Source organism: Triticum dicoccoides, chromosome 4B (genome assembly GCF_002162155.2).
Source record: "Triticum dicoccoides isolate Atlit2015 ecotype Zavitan chromosome 4B, WEW_v2.0, whole genome shotgun sequence".
Lineage (NCBI taxonomy): Eukaryota > Viridiplantae > Streptophyta > Magnoliopsida > Poales > Poaceae > Triticum > Triticum dicoccoides.
In genome coordinates, this window is record NC_041387.1 from 624,496,656 (window position 1) to 624,512,465 (window position 15,810).

At 45.4% G+C, this 15,810-nt stretch overlaps 3 protein-coding genes across 4 annotated transcripts; 1 reads left to right on the forward strand and 2 right to left on the reverse strand.

Moving 5' to 3' along the window:
- Positions 1–4,969: 4,969 nt before the first annotated feature.
- LOC119291843 (dolichyl-diphosphooligosaccharide--protein glycosyltransferase subunit 1A) lies at positions 4,970–9,696 on the reverse strand. Its single transcript, XM_037570650.1, has 10 exons — positions 9,512–9,696; positions 9,362–9,406; positions 8,178–8,806; positions 7,931–8,078; positions 7,653–7,829; positions 7,257–7,325; positions 7,086–7,175; positions 6,670–6,828; positions 5,563–5,787; positions 4,970–5,396 (listed from the first exon to the last, which is right to left on the reverse strand). Exons 1-10 carry the CDS (start codon positions 9,611–9,613, stop codon positions 5,205–5,207), a joined length of 1,836 nt encoding a protein of 611 aa, XP_037426547.1. The 5' UTR covers positions 9,614–9,696; the 3' UTR covers positions 4,970–5,204.
- A 113-nt stretch (positions 9,697–9,809) lies between these two features.
- On the forward strand, positions 9,810–12,648 carry LOC119291845 (phosphatidylinositol-glycan biosynthesis class F protein-like). The gene is made up of 8 exons (XM_037570653.1): positions 9,810–10,233; positions 10,312–10,377; positions 10,469–10,511; positions 10,786–10,840; positions 11,078–11,126; positions 11,428–11,495; positions 11,613–11,730; positions 12,272–12,648. Exons 1-8 carry the CDS (start codon positions 10,090–10,092, stop codon positions 12,383–12,385), a joined length of 657 nt encoding a protein of 218 aa, XP_037426550.1. The 5' UTR covers positions 9,810–10,089; the 3' UTR covers positions 12,386–12,648.
- An 18-nt stretch (positions 12,649–12,666) lies between these two features.
- LOC119291844 (protein MLO-like) lies at positions 12,667–15,658 on the reverse strand. Of its 2 annotated transcripts, XM_037570652.1 has the most exons (11): positions 15,327–15,657; positions 15,021–15,239; positions 14,785–14,901; positions 14,614–14,674; positions 14,339–14,499; positions 14,126–14,214; positions 13,912–13,961; positions 13,784–13,824; positions 13,470–13,679; positions 13,251–13,379; positions 12,763–13,158 (listed from the first exon to the last, which is right to left on the reverse strand). In XM_037570652.1, the coding sequence occupies exons 1-11, from the start codon at positions 15,456–15,458 to the stop codon at positions 12,763–12,765; spliced, it is 1,605 nt and encodes a 534-aa protein (XP_037426549.1). In that variant the 5' UTR covers positions 15,459–15,657. The 2 variants fall into 2 exon arrangements, with proteins under 2 accessions (XP_037426548.1, XP_037426549.1); XM_037570651.1 differs by having other exon boundaries at positions 12,667–13,158; positions 13,784–13,961; positions 15,327–15,658.
- Positions 15,659–15,810: the final 152 nt, after the last annotated feature.

Sequence of the window (15,810 nt, forward strand, 5' to 3'; positions counted from 1 at the left end):
AGCCCGCGCCGTCGGGGGGGGGGGGCGCGAGTCGCCAGAGCCAGAGCCATCCGCAAGGGTTTCGCAAATACCCTTCTAAGCTCTCAGGCTTGACGCCAAGTTCAGAGTCCTAACCCACCATTTCACTGAACTTTCTTTGATTTTGACGTGCTAACAGCCGATTCCCCTTTCATACATGACGCAATGACATTCATCCCCCCTTTTTTAAAACAAAAATAAGTTTACTCATCCATATCCCCCCTTTTAAAAAGTTTACACATCCATATCCCTAGCTAGCGATTAAAATCCCATTGGACAAACTACCGGAACATGCATGGGCCTTAATTCGGCTTTGGTAACTAACGTGGGCCTTCCATGCACCCACGTTAATCAACCATTTTAAAGTCCAAGTTCCCTCAAAAAAATTAAAGTCTATGTCAACATGCGCTTTCATAACTCGAAATCACTAATTAAGGAGTATTCTTTGCAAAGATCAGTCCAACCCCCCGGATTTCACAAGTGGCGCACATGCAGCACGTCACTTGTCGCAACCTGAGAGTTTTCACTTTTTTCGTAGATCGGTTTATTCAAAACATTTTATCTCTCAAACCGTGCGTCACAATCTCAAACCGCTTTCACCGTTGGATTTCTTGCGTCGAGATCTTCAAAACTACTCCCTCCGTTCTGAAATAAGTGTCTAGTACAAAGTTGTACTAAGCTTGAGACACTTATTTTGGGACGGAGGGAGTAGATACCATGTTGATAAGTTTTGACGAAAAAAATTTCACGAAAAAAAACGGACGAAAAAACCGAACCGGGAGCACGGTTTTTTTCCTTTCCGAAAGAGGCACGCCCGTGCCTCTCGCGAAAGCACAACCGCGACTCGCAAAGCAAAACCGTGCCTGTCGCGGAAGAAAAAAGAACTCGTTTTTTTCGTTAACGATAGGCACGGCCGTAACTCTCGCGAAAGCACAACCGTGCCTCTCGCGTAAGAAAAAAAAACAGAAAACGCGTTTAATGGTCTGAAAATCATGGTGGTGCAAAAAGTGACATTCCTGCCAAAAAGCACGCCCTGTTGCAAAGGGAACTGAGCTCCATAACTTCCATTCATGCGGAACGCTGTCCTTTAGGCCGCGCGGCAATGATGGGAATCACGAAAATGCATCACTACCATGATAACTGAACAGATGAAATTTGTATGGTCACCCGAACTGGAGCGATCACAATTTATCTTGGAAGGATATTCATAATTTGTATCATAAGGGTAATCGTCCATGGGTGATTCTAGGAGATTTTAATGAGATTTTATATTCCTCGGAGAAAGAGGGGGGCAATGCGAGACCGAATGGAATGATGAAGGATTTTCGTGATTGTCTAGCAGAATGTGGCTTGGATGATATGGGGTTCCTAGGCGACCCCTTTACATGGAGGAGAGGTGATATTAGGGAACGTCTTGACCGCGCAGTATGTAATGTACAATGGGCGCATAAATTTCCTCGGGCGGCGGTGATTAATGAAAACCATGTACATTCTGACCACCGACCGTTAGTTTTGGATATGGATTATTTTGACGGTAATATGTTTAGGCCGCTGAATAGGGGTATTAAAAAATTTGAAGCCAGATGGCTTAAAGAAGAAACTGTTAGTGAAATTGTCAAGACATCGTGGGAGAAGGCAAAGCTGGCTGGTATTGGCCCGACGCTCGCAGACAGGACCCGGGTAGTACACGCCGATCTACATTCCTGGGACCGCGAGATCTTGAAGGGACCAAAACGGAGAATTAATAAATTAAAAAAGAGTTAGAGAAATTGAAACGTGGCCCTATGAATGTAGATTCTCTTTCTAGGCAGAAAGAAATTGTAGTTCTCATTGAGAATCTGTTGGATCAGGAAGAGATTTTTTGGTTACAAAGAGGTAGAGAAAATTGGTTGATGCACGGAGACCGAAATACTCCCTTCTTCCATAATGCAGCTACTACTAGGAAAAAGATAAATAATATCAAAAAACTTCTCGATGATACTGGGGTCTGGCGACAAGATACGGAATTGAAGGATCATATCACAGAATATTTTAAAAAGCTTTTTACCTCAGAGATCGAGCAACCTAATCAGGATGTGTTATCACTAGTAAAGAGGAGAGTATCTACTGAGATGAACAATGCCCTCCTTTCTCCGTATACGGCTGATGATGTTCGTAAAGCCTTGTTCGACATTGAGGATTTGAAAGCCCCAGGGCCTGATGGGCTCCATGCTATTTTCTATAAAAGGTTTTGGCCAATGTTAGGAGATGATCTGATCGAGGAGTTTTTGAAAGCAGTAAACACTTGCACTATCCCATCTGGTTGAAATGATATTGCGATTGTGATGATACCAAAAGTCAATTCTCCGGAGAAGGTAACCCAGTTTAGACCAATTAGTCTGTGCAATGTGGTGTATAAAATTATTGCAAAAATGATTGCCTCTCGCTTAAAGGTGTTCCTACCAGATATTATTAGCCCAACTCAAAGCGCATTCGTGCCTGGAAGACTTATTACGGACAACGTATTGGTGGCATACGAATGCTTCCACACCATCAAGAAAAAGAGAGCAGGCAAAGAAGGATTATGTGCGATAAAATTGGATATGCATAAAGCTTATGACAGGGTTGAATGGCCTTTTCTCAAGGAGATTATGCTCAAACTTGGATTTCATGAGGTGTGGATAAATTTTATTATGGAGTGTGTTTCTACTGTTGAATATCGTATCCGGTTTAATGCGGAGGAAAGTGAAAGTTTTAAACCTACTAGGGGTCTGAGGCAAGGAGACCTGCTGTCTCCTTACCTGTTCCTGTTATGCACGGAGGGTCTCACAACTTTACTAACGCATGCGGAAGAAAATGGGAATGTTTTAGGAGTAAAGGTTTGCAGAGATGCCCCATCTGTCACGAACCTTCTTTTTGCTGATGACTCTTTAATCCTTATGAAAGCAAATTTGCAAACTGCGGAAACATTAAAATCAGTTCTAGATTCGTATTGTGCAGCTTCAGGGCAGATGGTCAGTGTCGACAAATCCAGCATCTTTTTTAGCCCTAATACGAGAGTGGACACTAGAGAACAAATGTGTACAATTCTCAATATAATGACTGAGGCCTTGAATGACAAATATTTAGGACTGCCGGCCAATGTGGGTTTAGATAAAACCGATTGTTTCCAATACTTAATCGATCGTATTGTTCAGAGAATTAGTGATTGGAAGAAAAAACTTCTGTCGGCTGGAGGAAAGGAGATCTTACTTAAAGTGGTTGTTCAAGCTATTCCCACCTATGCAATGTCGGTCTTCAAAATTCCTATAAAAAATTGCAAAGAAATTACTGACGCGATGGCGCATTTCTGGTGGGGAGATGAGAACAACCAAAGGATGATGCATTGGATGGCTTGGTGGAAAATGTGTGTACCCAAGAACCAAGGAGGAATGGGTTTTCAGGATATCCATTGTTTCAATTTGGCTATGCTTGCTAAACAGGCTTGGCGTCTTCTCGAGAATCCGGATTCTCTATGTGCTACTATTTTGAAAGTCAAATACTATCCTGACGGTGATTTGTTGAATACTGACCTGAAGAAGGGATCTTCCTTCACCTGGCAAAGTATTATGGCGAGTGTGAGCTCCCTGAAGCGTGGTCATATTTGGCGAGTAGGAAACGGGCAGAATATTGACATTTGGGAGGACGCATGGATTCCAAATTGTGCAAACCGTAAAATTGTTACCCCTAAGGGAGGCCAGTCGTTACAGAAGGTAGCAGATTTGATTAATCCAATCCTAAATAGTTGGGATGAAGATCTTCTCAGACAGACTCTATGGCCTATTGATGTTCAGCGAGTGCTTACGATCCCGATATCGCAGCATGATATGCGAGATTTTGTAGCTTGGAATTTCACAAAAAATGGGATGGGACGTACCACGGTCAATCCTATTTGGGCGAGGATTTGGAAACTTGCTTTTCCAGCAAAGGTTAAAATATTTATTTGGCGCACACTTCACGGCACTATTCCGTGTCGTGTTAACTTAGCTAATAGACATGTGAAAGTCTCGCCTAAGTGTCCTGCCTGCTCATCTGGGCCAGAAGACACAAAACATTTGTTGTTTCTATGTGACAAAGCAAAAGAAGTCTGAAGAAGACTAGGGATGGACGATATTATCGATAAAGCTTGTAAAATAGACTATGCGGGTGAGGCAATCTTGGAATATTTACTTTCATTACCAGATCAGGAACTATGTATTATGGGCACTCGTAATGTGCGTGACATGATTGCCATATCAGCCTGGTACTTGTGGTGGGAAAGGCGTAAATTGGTACACAATGAGACTACTCAGAATGCACAACAGATATCCATGGGGATACACGCTCTCACTGCCGATTTTGTTAATGCCTCCTCGCCCAAGGCTTCCATGAAAAGAGGATGGTCTAACCCCCCGTCGGGATTTGTTAAACTTAACGTTGATGCTTCTTTTGACCACGACCTTCTCAGGGGTACGATCGCGGTTGTCTTAAGAGATGACAAAGGTAGGTTCATCGGTGGGGGAAATGGTAAGATTGACTGGTGTGCAGATGTGTTGATGGCTGAAGGTTTGGCGTTAAAATTTGGCCTATCGCTTGCACAAAGGACGGGTTGTAATCGCATAATTATTAAATCGGATAATATGGAGGTGATCGAGACCATGAACAAAGGAGGACGATCTTCGAGGGCAGCAGCTGCAATTTTTTATGACTGTTTTCACTTAGCTTGCAATTTTCCTATTTCTAGATTTGAGCATTGTAATATAGAAGCAAATAAAGTCGCTCATGAACTTGCCAAGTTGGCTAGATTTTCATTCATTTCTAATTGGTTTGAGGAACCACATAATGCAATTGTACCAATCCTCATACACGATGTAATGATTATTTCTAATGAATAAAGCTCGAACTTTCTTTCAAAAAAAACTGAACAGATGAAATTGCACCACTAATCTGGAACAATAACCACTTAAGCAAAAGGAGTCCCAAGGGGGTGGTTCCCCATGATTTCTTTTTAGATGATGCAAAAAAATTAATCAGTTCCAAAATGATTAAGGCGCTTATATCACATTACAGAGTCTAGGAAACCTAGCCTCAGGAACTAGGATAATGGGTTACCAACACAACATCTACACAAAGTGCAGAAGATGACCTTCAGTCTAATCACTAATCATGTAAGATGAGACCGGATTCGCTCATATCTCGCTAAGGTACTCTAGAAGAGATTCGACCTCTTGCCTCAGCGCAGCGATCTTCTGCTGCTGGGAGGAAATCCGGTTTTCTATGTCTTGCCCGCGCTGCTTCTTCTCGACGCTGTCAACCACGGTGGCATGCCTCGCCATGAGCTTCTCCTGCATCTCCCTCTCCTTCGCAACCAAGTCCTCTAGCTGCAGCAACAATGCACAAAAAGTATGATTTATTTTTGGTAATCAGAATAAATGCGGAAAGGCGGTCAAGATTCAGATTGCACGACATGGCAAGGTCAGATATGTTTCTCAATTTCTTTTTTTTATATACGACATAAATGCAGTCGCAGAAGTTTGATGAGCAAACCTTTGGCCATATCTGATAAGACTGAGGGGATGACTGTACAGATAACAACAGCGGCTTCAGCTCTTTCGCTAATTCCTTAAACTGTGCATCAGCGGCTTTACGAGCTGCTTTGCAAGATTTAGCGTCTCCAGACCTAGACAAATCGTGCAATGATGTCTCTAGCTTATCATGAACAGCTAAGCACTGGTGAAAGATGCCCTGGATTTGCTGAACAGTGGCTTGCACCTGCACCAGGAGAACAAAAGAGCCATCAGAAATCAGCACTGCACGATACTAAAGTTATATGATCAAAACAGTACAGAAAAAACTGCACAAAGATGACAACAAACTCTTTATTTACAAGGAAAAAAACATTATTCATTATTCCAACACATAAACTTAAGGTCAATCCGGTTTAGGAAGTGGTCATGTCTCCTACCTACTAATCGTCGGGTTCAAATTTGATCTGCAATAATAATATTTTCCATGGCTTTTCAACTAGATGCTTGTTTTCTTTATATTTTAAGAAACTTGATGTTCAGTTCCAGTTAACTTATCAAACTGGCCTTGCCCTTCTAGCACCCTGAACTTTCACTAGTGTTTTATTACAGTTCATTTTATTTATTCCATCATAAAGGTTCTGGGCTAGTGATTCAGAAAGTAGTTTGGCACTTCCCCAAACATTTCTTAGAATAATAACCCTGCCTGCAGCATGGCCCTCAAATCCCAATGCCACCATAACAAATATCACAGCAGTAGAACTAGACTAAACAACCTTTTGGGAAATCATCCAGTCCTTCAATGCTTTCCTAGTTATAAGTTATTACATTGCTCCACAAATATTTGTCACCTTCTGAGTTGTAAGTTAACTTTGTACTCCCTCTGTTCGAAAATAAGTGTCTCAACTTTAGTACAAAATTATACTCCCTCCGTTCGTTTTTATAAGGCGGTTTAGACAGCTGGTTTTGAACTGTTTAGAGCACTGTCTGAACAGGCTTAAACGTCTTATATAAGTGAACAGAGGGAGTACTAAAGTTGAGATACTTATTTTGGGACGGAGGGAGTATATTTTTCCTGAGTCCTTGATCCAAATAATTTGGAGAGGATTGAGGCTTAAAGTAATTGTACCTCATCCCATTGCAGCTTTGCCAGATAAGAAGGAGAGTTCTTAGAGATTGACATGTCAGTGTGCATGTAGGCAATACATGCAACAAACAGGAGGAAGAAGCCAGTAATCAACATCATCGGCTCTATGAGCAACGAGATGTTATTGAATTTGTAGTACACCTGCGCAAAGGAAAAAAAATGTTAGCTACAGTTCACAACTTCACATAAAACACTGCTTAGGTATCAGTATACACAAACAACTCACAGAAAGCATTGTTGATAACTAGCAGCTTTAAGTATTGTTTCATGTGATAAGAACTAGTCTTATAATCCTTTTACAGATTATTTATTCAGTTTGACCAATAATTTACACAGTTTACAATTTTCATCGTGCAAGTGTGCAAACTACTGGCACAACAATAGTTCTGAAGACAAACCTGGAAATGCAAATTATGCTCTGGAATAACATCAGGCTTTTCCAAGACAAGAACTGGCCTTCCAGCAATGTCAAGGTGTGAATACTTCACCTGCACCACACATCACTTTTGTTACAACGATGAATAGGATGAACTAGTTATTCAGTTATATATCATCCAACGGGGGATCACCTCTTGCCATTGATTTGTTGGAAATGGAGCTGAAACATCAATATCCTTTGAACCTTCAGGTAGAACCACCTGTCCGAAAAGAAAGATATATACAAGTGTAAGAGGGAAGTAATGCAAAATTATTCACATTACTGGAAGCGCCTGCGCAGATAAAATCAATAGTGATTGATGTCAAGTTCAGGGAAACATGGCCAAATTGATATTTTCATGTGTGTTAAGAGGATCTAAAGCTTGGGGCTTTCCTAAATAAGTACTGATTTTATGTCAATACCAAAGAAATAGTCAAATGATATGAAAATTAGGTCTGGTACAGTGGAACTCAATAGATCAAAGAAAAGGGGGGAAATGAAAACCCATATTCCTGATGATACTGGTTTGATGCAACTGACCGCATACCTTTACGATGAGCTTTTCTATGAGAATCTCCTCCATTGGAGAACCAAATGTGATATTGAGAAATCTCTTTCCATCAGCACTGAAAACAAAGTCTTGAAGAGGTAAACCATAACCAATAGTAAAGGTTGTTTGCCAACCACCAAACAAGGGAAACCTCGGTTCAATTTCCAGTTGGGTCTGCAATAAGATTGTTGGACATGTAAAAGCATTCAACATACATGAGTTGCGCTTTTGTTGGGAAATTTAACCATAACAAATGAAATAAATAGCAGCAGTACCTTCTTCGAATCACTCCATAAGTGTGATGTTGAAATATTACCGATTTCATCTCTGTAATAAATAGAGTGGGCCCTTGCAGGCAATCTAGCAATGAGATGCCTAAATGATGAAACCCCTCTTGCATAAGGTCTAGACTGGTAGTCAAGCCTACAAACAGAAAAACAGAATTAGATATTTCTGGTCATGACTTCTCAACGCACGTACAAGTTAAGCTACTTAAAACAAAAAAATTGAACAGAGATAAACCTGGAGAATTCACCCTTCAGTCTGGCACCACCATGAACAATGTTGTAATGTTCTGTAATCTGTACATTGCCCCAGTGAGATATCTCAATTTCCCTTATAAGCTCCTTTGCAACTGCAAATGGGTTGTTGTTCTCAAAGTGCACAATAATAGGGTTGTAGGAAAACGGGGGAACATCTTCATACGGTCCATATTTAAGCTCGGAATCCACAAGTTTTGTGTTTCCATATTTTGTGTATGATTCAACCCTTCCACCAGGCAATCTGATACTAAGCGTCTGGACTTTAACAGGGTAAGGGGACAGATAGTGAGAACTATCCTGAAAGACAACAAGCTGCGAATCGGCTTGGGTGATCTCTTCTGGGAACGGCTGGAGAAAGTGTGTAAATACAGTCAAGACATCTAAGTGAAGAATCTTCCCCTTTGTCAAAGGTTTGTGTAACGATGCTGAAAAGAAGGTTAGTTCTGGGGGAACACCAGAAGGCTCAACAATTTCAATCGGAAGAATACTACTGAGACCCTTCACTTTTCCCTCGGTACCGAATGCTCTGATCGCTGCCAGGTTTTTTGCTTGGATGTTGGGAAAAGCCAGTAAGACTTTGGAGACAGGCTCCGAGCCAGCATTTTCAACCTGAAATCAATGGGTATATAAGTAACATCAGCATTCCGACGTGACAAATAGCACAAACAGATTATTAGAATAACGCTGGCAAGAAACATGTGCACTTCACAACGGAATAATTCTAGTTAATGCTACTTAAGGATTTTAGATATATAGCCCCTATTACCGATATTCTAATACAGTGACCTATTTTGCATTCTGGTAAAAATATTCACGGCTGAGACCGTACGTTTCTCAGTTCTGAGAATATGTTTGTGGATACTGGTGACCATTGAGGCAGTGCCCATTAGCATGAAGTAACGAAGGCCTCAGATTCATGAAATGCTCACTACATGAACCACATCGCAGCATGTCAATCAGGCAAACGTGACACGCACAAAAGCATTACCACTCCCTCCGTCTGACAATATAAGAGCGTTTTTGACACTGACACTACACTAGTGTCAAAAGCGCTCTTATATTGTGTTGGGACGGAGGGAGTACTTGTGTAGGTTAACAGGATGGAACACTGAGCTGGACGACTAAATTCAATTCCCACAGCAGGAGTAGAGCGCAACAGCGTACCTTGAGCGAAGTGAGGACGCGGACGATGTGCGAAGTCAAATCAACCTGCAACGCGAGAGAAGATCACAAACGACCATCAGATCCGAGACGTCAACAGCGGCGGGTGCTGAGATCTGAGGAGCGGGCGTGGGGAGTGGGGAGGGCACTGACCTTCCGATCCGCCCTGGAGATGACGAGATCGGCGCGCGCGGCGGAGGCGAAGACGGCGACAACGACGACGAGGAGCGCGGCGAGGCGGAGCGGAGGCGCCATGTTCGGCGGCCAGATCGCGTCGCGGGCGTTGGTTTCGCGGCGAGATGGGGTTGGACCTGAGCAAGAAAGGCTTTAAACCCTCGTCGGGCTCGGTCGGACTCGGACCCGTGTGCCCGTGGGAGAAGACAAGAGTATGACGTGTGTGTAGCCGAGATTTTGGGTGGTGCGACCGGACCACTTTGCTGCGACTTCCGACTGGCTATCCGGTCTGGCTCCACCGGTTCACCGTCTCTCTCCCCCCTCTCTCGCATCGCTACCTCCGCCGGCGTCGCTCCCATCTCCGACCCCCCGGTGCGGCGGCGGTCCGCAGCCTCTGTCGCGCGCCGCTGTAGGCCTCGCCGTGGGAGATAGAGTAGGCGCGCGCCGCCTCGACGGCCTCCTCGCTCCTCCGCGGCTACCACGACCTAGCTCGCCGTCGGTCAGCACCAACAATCCCACCTCGTAGACAGACCAGACTCTCCACGCGCGGCCCCGCCATGGGCGCCGAGGTCGCCCAGATCAGCGCCTTCACCGCCGCAGCCGCCCACGCGCTCTGCCTCGCCGGCCTCGCGGCCGCCCACTTCCTCGCCGGCCGCGGCGCCCTCGTCTCCGACCCCGCCCACGCGCTCCGCCTCCTCGTGGTATGCTCCCTTCCCCACTTCTCACCCCAACAACGCTTCCCACGTGTCTTCTGACACGGATGGATGCTTTTTCTGTAGGTCTGTGAGGCGCCGCTTGTCATCGTGGTGTTCAGTCTGCTCCGGCGAGATCCCAAACGCTGCTCGGTTTGTTGCATCAACTGTTTCTTCCTGTTCCCATACCAACTTCATATATTTTGTTCAGTGATATAAGGTGATTTTGTTTCTTCGATTGCAGTTCCTTAAGGCCGCTGCATGGGGATTGCTTGGCTTGCCCATAGGTCAGTTCTCCTTGCTGCGTTTGCACTTTGATCCATTGCGTTTGCGCAAGGAGAGACTTCTATCCGGTGTGAAGAATATGGTGCTCGTAGGATATCACGCGTTGAAAAACCTCAATGCTGAATCTGAGTCATTAGCTAGTACTGACGACTTAGTAATATATGTTGATCTGCTCTTTGGAATAGCAAGAGGCCAAGCTGAGTTAGTATGTTAGGACCTGCCTGTCTTTCTGCTTTTCATTTATTTATCATTATGATACATGCTTCTCTCTGCCAGGGGCATTCCTAAATGCATTTGGTGCAATTGTTCTTGGCGCACCTGTTGGAATCAAGTAAGTTCCCACTGACAAGGTCATGTATGGTTGTTAGTCCCCGTGATGCACGCTAATTAGGAGTCATCACTAGAATAACCATGTACACTGTTAGTTGAACATTAGTTTTTTTATAATACCTCATCTGACGGGGTTGCACAAGGATATGTCAATTTAAACATAAAAGACTCATACCAACAATGACTTGTCCTTCGTCAAAAACTAATGCCTTGTCTGATGAAATTTTCACATTTTTAGGTACTGGATAGCGACAATCTATTGGTCAAGTCTTATGTCCCTGTTCACTGTAAGTGGCATTTGCTGTGCTTTTACTTATTCTTGAATGAGTACTTCAGCACAACAAGATTGACAACTGAAAAATATTAGACTTGCTGGTCTTGTGCTCATTCTTCTTTGCGGTTACTATCTCCGTAAGTAAATATAAGATGTTTTTGCAGTTCAATTCGTAACTAAATATAAGACGTTTTTGCAGTTCAACACGTGGCATTATTTACTATAATGTACTTATATTTAGTTAGAGGTAGTATTATTTACTATAATGTACTTGCATAACTGAGGCATGACAAGCTAAACGCGTGGCATTGCAGTTTGTTCCAGCAGCATGTGTCTTTGGAGCATCCAAAGTGGATTGGCAGAATGCGCTTTCTCATTCTATGTATATTCCTGAATCCTAAATAAGTGCTATTGTGATGAGTTCATTCCATAGAGAGTTTTTATTGTCATTGCCCTGTGCTTACTGATACTTTAGTTGATTTGTGTTTTTGTATGTCAGTTATTGCACATCATCCAATGTTGTGGACTACATGATCTCTGTGCCTTCTCATGGAGCTGTAATAGGAGCGTGGTTTGGTGCTTGGCCTATGCCCCTTGACTGGGAGAGATCTTGGCAGGTAAAGATACTGACTCTGACTTTTTTTGAATACCTATGGGACGACCGGACGAGTATCATGAAAGACAGGATCTCGTAGAGATGTTTATGCATATCCAGTAGGTAACATGATAACTTAAAGACTAGCTCGTGGACTAACTATTCAGAGTGGTGATGCAAAATGCATTAGTTTGTCTGATGCTCTCTCGTGTGTCGAATGCTGCTGTTGGAACTAGTCTATATTACCACCCCCATTTTTTTTTCCATGCATTCTACTTCCTCCGTTCCTAAATATAAGTCCTTTTAGAGATTTCAATACGAACTACATACGGATGTATATAGACCCACTTTAGAGTGCAGATTCACTTATTTTGCTCCTTTATGTAGTCTATATTGGAATCTCTAAAAAGACTTATATTTAGGAATGGAGTGAGTATTTTCAATGTAGTATTTAGCGGCACATGGATGAGACTTCCTCTTCTGTGCCTTACAATTGACTGTCTGCTCTTATTGTCCCCACCTTTACTTTGCAACTCATGTCTCTTTCCTTTTATCTTTCTTAGGAATGGCCAATATGTGTCACTTATGGCGCAATTGCTGGGCATGTGATTGGCATGTTAGTATCGCTGATCCTCATAGTTGCTCACAAGAGAAGAGCTCGTGTCAAGGCTGACTAGCCTATGGATGATGAATACCTTTTTTCCTTTAATGATTTACGCAGGTTATACTATAGATTGTTTCTTCCCAAAAAGCAATGTACTTTTGGTTAGATTTCCAGTTGAGTCAATGTACTGGTGCCTTCCAGTAGCTTGATACGTGTATTACATTAGTGGCACTCGTTTACCTTTTTGGGGCTGAAGATTATTTTCTTCAGAGCTCTTTCTTATGTTATGAGACTGATTGCCATTTGGTATTTTTTAGAGATGAGAGGGTTTTTGTTTGTGCTTAGCAGGTTAAATTTTTTGACTCAGTAAAAATTTGTATTTCTTATTGTACGAATCATGACATCCTATGTTGGCTATACATTGGACTAACATCAATACAGAAACTTGTCTCATCCCTGGCTGAAGGAAAAATCTGCACTGGGAATGTCGACATCGAGTGCCGACGACGAGACCGACCTTCTCCTGTCAGCAGGATTTAGTCTGTGCACTGGATGCGCCACCACAACCGGGTACATGTCCCTAGCCTCCTCCATGGCCCTTGGCGAGGTTGGCGTGCTCTGGGGATCGTCGGACCGTCCCATGCCCTTGTGAAGCAGGTGCACTGGCGACGAGCCCCGGCTAGGCATGGGCGACGCCCCTCGGCTGGGCGTCGCGTCGCCGATCATCTGCGCCATCAGCATGTCCGTGTCTCGGACCTTCTTCTTCTCCTTGGCCGTGTTCCGCCAGTTTGTCAGCGCCTTGGCCGTCTGCTCGTCGAAGATGGACCTCTTCATGTTTGATCCCATCTGCAACCCATCACACCGATTACATGATTAAGGCTGCTGTTTCTCCTCTCCCAGAGCAATTGTTCAGACATCTTCATCAACGGCTTTATTACCTGTGTGACGAGTGCGTAGAGCGGGAAGGTGATATAGCTGCAGAGGAACTGAAGAGCCAGCCCCAGCACGACCTTCATGATGCTCAGCCCGATGTGCATATGGAAGCATTTCTTCAAGCCGGGCGTGGCCTACGAACAAGTAAATCTCCGTCAGTGCAGTTCATCAGCACTACTTGGTGCCTTGCATCCCTAACTGAACTGCCAATTACTGGTGCATACCACTGTCCACACGAAATGTGCCATCTGAAACGCGTTCTGGAATAGCGTCAGGTGTATGAAGAAGAGGACCCAGTCGGGGCGGTGGAACCAGAAGAACTTGTTGCTGGGCTCAACCACGGGCGCCCCCTTGATGACGCTCGCCCGGTCCTGGATCTCCAGGGCCATCTCCATGATGATCATCTCCAGCTTGGTTCCAACACACAAGAGGATCTGAGAAAGACAAGGCAGACAATGACATTTTCAATTAAGGTGTGGTTTCGCATTGCAATCAAATGGGGCTGGCTGTTGCCTTCGACGGAGAAATTCGCACTTACGACGAGAGGGATGAAAGAAATCCAGGTGAGCGTGCCGATCCCTGCCAGCAGAAAGAAGGGGAAAAGAAAGGTTAGAAAATGAACGGTGGTTACGAGACAAATTACAAGTGTTTTAGCAAGGTCCATACCGTCAATGTCAAGGAAGAGGGTGAGGATCGCCACACACCACAGCGGGAGGCTGCGAAAAGAGGCCAAATGTGTCAAGATCACGCAAGGAAGACCAGCAGGAGCAAAGACCATGACGCAGCAAACTGATAGTATTGTATCATGTGGAACTTAAGCAATATCATATGGAGCCTGGCGGCAATTGTATAGTCGTATCCATGGAATGTTGTAAGCTACCTGATGCCAACGACGACTTTGAAGTCGTCCTCCATGGACCTCTTGATGTACTTGTGGAAGTCGAACTTGCTGTTATGCGACAAATGCGCCTGCGCGGAATCGTGGAAAGAGAAGACATGAGATCATTGGTGTCGGAAATATACTTATTTCAGAAGCGTCGCGGCAATGGCTGACGGAGCTAGAAGGAGGGGGGCTTTTTTTGGTTGTACGTACGTTGATGAAGCCTGCCCTCAAGGTGAGGTAGTCCACCTTGGTGACCGACCTGAAGAACTGCCTGAAGAAGGCCACCACCCATCTGACGCCGGGGGTGCTGGAGAGGCCCAGGTGCCGCTTCACGAACGACGTCTGGTGCGTGAAGCGGAACCGCGCAGGATCTGGAAGCACGGGAAAGAGAGAGAAAACATGTCATCAGTTCACTCCTCTGATCGTGCCTGCCTGCGTGCGTTTGTAAATGCATCAATCAGGTTCCATTTCGGAAATTGTCTGACCATTTGCGAACTGGTATTCCAGGGAGGCGGTCTCTGTCTCCCATTTCTTCCAGGTTCTCATCTGCAGCAGGAAAGAAGAGTACGCCGGGGCAGGTTAAGGATGGGTGGTAGCAGTTTTACCGAGGACAGACGCGCGGTAAAAAAGAAAGAAAGAAAGAAAGAAAGGCTCACTTTGAGACGGCTTAGAGCCATGATGATGACGCTGTAGGTGACATGGAAGACGGCGAGCACGAAGATGAATATGTGCAGCTGGTGCAAGCTGCCCGTGGACATGAGCGACACCTTGCCCTGCCAGAAAAGCACGCGCCACACCAGTTAGGCCAAGCCAATCAGGAAGAAAACAACAAGAAGAAACTCCGGCCGGCCGGAATTTGTTTGTGTTTTTGTTCCGGCTCCGACAGGCTCACCTGTTTGGCGCAGTAGTAGTCTTTGTACTTGCTCTTGACGGAGCCAGGGGGCAGCTTGCAGGGCCGCATGATGCTGGCGGCCTTCTCGGAGATGCATATCCCGGAGATGGGGTCCTGCGTCACGGCGAGCAGCAGCGAGATGAAGCCCACCAGCATGAGCTCCGCCTTGATCTTCTCCAGCGCCTCCGCCAGCGCGTTCTTGTGCCGCTTGTGGAACCACTGCTTACACACGCCAACAAGGAGGAAGCCATGAGCTGAGTCTGACTGGGGCAGACACTCATTTACTTTTTCCGGGAAGGAACTTACATGGCCGAGCTTATGGAGCGCGTGCTCCAGGAGGACGGACACGATGATCATGACGGCGAAGACGAGGGCCACCGCCCAGGACGGCGTCTCCGGCAGCGTCCTCGCTGGGGGGTACTCGTCGTCGTCCGCCATCGGTCCCCGAGCGCAACCTCTTTCCTTGTCCGGAGACCCAGCCGCCGGTCGTCTGAGCCAACGAGGTACCTACCTGGCCGGGTATCTATTCTACGTGGCCGGCCGGCCGGAGCAAGAAAGGAAATGGAAAGCGTACGTACGCAGGTACGTTGTGTGTTGGCGAAGTGTGGGCGTGGCAACCGGGTGGGAGGGAGCTGCCGCGCGGGGCCTTTTATCGGCGCGGCGCGGGCGCGCGGCGGCCGGGTCAAACCGCGTGCGTGCGCGCCTGCGCGCCGGCCGGGTGGCTCGGCAGCGGCGCGCTGCGGAGCGGGAGACCTGCCTAGAGCTGATACGAATGTCGAGTGGCGGGTTT

Coding starts and splice junctions, on each gene's coding strand:
- LOC119291843 (XM_037570650.1), bottom strand. CDS start 9,613: ATGGCGCCTCCGCTCCGCCTCGCCGCGCTCCTCGTCGTCGTTGTCGCC. Junction 8,807..9,361: donor GCGTCCTCACTTCGCTCAAG/GTACGCTGTTGC, acceptor CATTGATTTCAG/GTTGAAAATGCTGGCTCGGA. Junction 7,176..7,256: donor CAACAAATCAATGGCAAGAG/GTGATCCCCCGT, acceptor TGTGTGGTGCAG/GTGAAGTATTCACACCTTGA.
- LOC119291845 (XM_037570653.1), top strand. CDS start 10,090: ATGGGCGCCGAGGTCGCCCAGATCAGCGCCTTCACCGCCGCAGCCGCC. Junction 10,378..10,468: donor GAGATCCCAAACGCTGCTCG/GTTTGTTGCATC, acceptor CTTCGATTGCAG/TTCCTTAAGGCCGCTGCATG. Junction 10,841..11,077: donor GGCGCACCTGTTGGAATCAA/GTAAGTTCCCAC, acceptor TCACATTTTTAG/GTACTGGATAGCGACAATCT.
- LOC119291844 (XM_037570651.1), bottom strand. CDS start 15,458: ATGGCGGACGACGACGAGTACCCCCCAGCGAGGACGCTGCCGGAGACG. Junction 14,675..14,784: donor TGGCTCTAAGCCGTCTCAAA/GTGAGCCTTTCT, acceptor TTCCTGCTGCAG/ATGAGAACCTGGAAGAAATG. Junction 13,159..13,250: donor TCTACGCACTCGTCACACAG/GTAATAAAGCCG, acceptor GATGGGTTGCAG/ATGGGATCAAACATGAAGAG.